This window comes from Jatropha curcas, chromosome 10 (assembly GCF_041381405.1).
Source record: "Jatropha curcas cultivar XTBG-Jc1 chromosome 10, XTBG_Jcur_1.0, whole genome shotgun sequence".
NCBI lineage: Eukaryota > Viridiplantae > Streptophyta > Magnoliopsida > Malpighiales > Euphorbiaceae > Jatropha > Jatropha curcas.
In genome coordinates, this window is record NC_143160.1 from 18,928,341 (window position 1) to 18,931,147 (window position 2,807).

The 2,807-nt window shown below is 35.5% G+C and overlaps 1 protein-coding gene across 4 annotated transcripts; it reads right to left on the minus strand.

Annotated features, from left to right (window-relative positions):
- Positions 1–282: 282 nt before the first annotated feature.
- On the minus strand, positions 283–2,483 carry LOC105629660 (protein SOMBRERO). Of its 4 annotated transcripts, none has more exons than XM_020677648.3 (4): positions 2,302–2,483; positions 1,560–1,760; positions 1,203–1,480; positions 283–1,118 (listed from the first exon to the last, which is right to left on the minus strand). In XM_020677648.3, exons 2-4 carry the CDS (start codon positions 1,726–1,728, stop codon positions 618–620), a joined length of 948 nt encoding a protein of 315 aa, XP_020533307.1. In that variant the 5' UTR covers positions 1,729–1,760; positions 2,302–2,483; the 3' UTR covers positions 283–617. The 4 variants fall into 4 exon arrangements, with proteins under 4 accessions (XP_020533307.1, XP_012066669.1, XP_020533301.1 ...); XM_012211279.4 differs by having other exon boundaries at positions 283–1,115; positions 1,560–1,765; XM_020677642.3 differs by having other exon boundaries at positions 1,560–1,765.
- Between the last annotated feature and the right edge of the window lie 324 nt (positions 2,484–2,807).

Here is a 2,807-nt window from a genome sequence, read left to right on the forward strand (position 1 = left end):
GTAGTTGTGGGTGTGATTACGGGTACTTGCTCTACCCCTGGGAATTTAGCTCCGTTGTCTTATCTATCAGACAAGAAATGGCAGGATGGAATTGCAATATCAGTCACGTTTTTCGTGAAGCTAATAGGGCTGCAGGGGAGGTTTCTTTGGGTACGCATGTGCTAGATAGTTGTCCCTCTTCTTTGTTAATTGGATTCTTCATGACATCTCAGGCATAGCCCATCCTAGGATGTACCTGTAGTTGGCTGTTTCTTTTCTCTTATTCACACACAAAAAAAAAAAGAAAAAAAAAACTTTATTTTTAATTAGTTTGGTGTAATAGGGTACATATACCGAAAGTAGGTAAATACATAACATATCATTCGTAATTGTCAATTTATATTGTCTTGAAATGAGATTAGTCTTATATCCAAAAGACAGTGGAGTGGCGTAATTGTAGAAAATCCCAAAAAGAAAAAAATAGCAACTCATGAAATAGCAAACACAAAAATTTGACAAATTAAGCACTAGTATATATATGAATACATAAAAATATTTGGTCCACAACTTAGGAAGATTAGATATATATTTATAGATAAAATATAAGGAGCTAAGGAGCTAGATTGGCAATAACAGTGTTAATTTCTACTTGGATAATTTGGAAATGGGAACTTGTGAGGTAGATGATGTTCAACAACATGAGATGAAGGATTGGGTTTGCATTGGGAATGATGATGATGATCGAGGGTGCTTTGATGAGAAGCAAGAAGCTTATCTAGAAATGACCAATCGCCATTGAACCTTTCTGGTTGCAGAAGTCCACAACCGGTTGATGATGTTAGCCTCAGCAAGTTTTGAGAGCACTCGATATCCATAGTGTTTAAAGAAATAGGTGGTGAAATAAAGGGCGATTCTGGACTGAATAACTGCGGAAGATGCATGGAACCGTCAAAGCTATTATTATTATTGTAATCATATAGTGGTTGAATATGATTCTGTTTGTTGGGCTCCATGTCCAATATTGATGAAGAAGAAGCGTTACCCTTCATCATGCAAGAGTAGTTTGATTCTTCTACTAAGGAACCTCTATTTTGATTCTTCTTCTTGAAAACTCTGCACACGACCCATCCATCTTCCTGCTATATAACAATTTCAGAAGGTTTAGTCGAATTAGGTAGGTAGGCTTGGTATATTACAGATTTACAATAAGAAGCAATCTTTACCAGCTGAACGTGGGAGCTTTGGTCATCATCAAGGCGGTACTCATGCATGATCCAATCAGTTTTTTGGCCATGAGGAGCACGTCCTGTATAGAAAACTAGGGTTTTCCTCATGCCAATCCTCTTGGTATTGCTAAGATGGATGGCTTTGTCCCTTCCTGTTGCTTTCCAAAAACCAGCTGTGGTTGCCCTATTCGTTCTTGTCCCTGTTGGATATTTCTTGTCCTTGTGGCTGAAGAAATACCATTCATTTTGAGGACCAGATCCAATTCTGCATTTATCTGCATTACTTCCACCAACAAATTAGTTAACATCTGTACTTGATGTACAACTTTTACAGCAAGTGAATTCTAACCTAACCTTTAAGGTCCCATGGCTCAAGTTTGTTGAGATCCACTTCCTTAATAACATCAAGGTCAATGGCTTCATAGGACACCTTCTTCTTTAGATAATAGTACACAAGTTCCTCATCGGTTGGATGGAATCGGAAACCTGGAGGAACTGAAAGTTGTCCATTTCCGGCCATCATGATCCTCCTCCGGTTACAACCTAGTCTTCTGGCTGCCCTGACGTTATGATTAATTGCGTCATGAAATGCACCAACGTTAGTGGTAATAGACTAAATAAGGCTTTTTTTTCATATCAGAATTATAAATGATTGTATCATTTGGAGAGTGGTTTGCAACAGATAATAGATCCATTAGGTCACTAGCTCAACCGTTGTGTGTCTATCTTGGTAGTGTAAGAATTAGAGGTTCAAACTGTTGTCAACCCAAAAAGAAAGAAAGAGATACCAAAAGATCATCATTACATGCTTTCTATTGTTTCAAGAATCAAATGTCTACTGTCACTACGTCTTCAGAACATGAATTTTTCCACAAGCATCTAGTAAGCTAGGGTTAAAACTAGCTTTTTCTTTCTACTATTTCTTTCTTTTACATGCTAATCTTGTGTTATAAAACTAGATAACGAAAATTGGAATAAAGCTAGCTAGGGTTAAACAGAACTAACTATATATAAAAACTGATTATACAAATCAAGACTTTCCAATAAAGAAAGGAAAAGTGAGAAAATTAAAGATAAAGGAAAAAGAAAAGCAAACCTTTGCGGTTGGAAAGAATTCTGTCTGCGACAAAGAAGAGAAGACAACCCAATGCAGGAAAAGCAAGCAGCAAGCAGCGGAGCGGCCAAATTCCTTAATTTGCTTAAAGGGCACGATGGATGTGGCTTTCAACAGGACTTTTTAAGAGAGAGAGAGAGATATGTGGATCAGTGCAAAGTTTAAAAAAAGAGACAACCGAGGATGGGAACAGAAATAAAGAAAAAATAATAAACAATAAATTTAAAAATTTTTAAAGAAGTAAATTAACACTTTAGGTCCTGGCAATATTTTTGCCATTAAAAATTTTTGAAGTTTATCGCTACTTTTTTATGATTGAGATGTCTGAATTCCAACTTAATATAAGTTAAATTCATCAAAAATTAATATGCTAGTAAATCTTAACTTGATATCATTAAGTACAATTTTAAGACATGTAGATTCAAATTTAGATCGATAATATACATAAAATTATTATAATATTTTAGAAGTCAAATATAAAAGTTTAT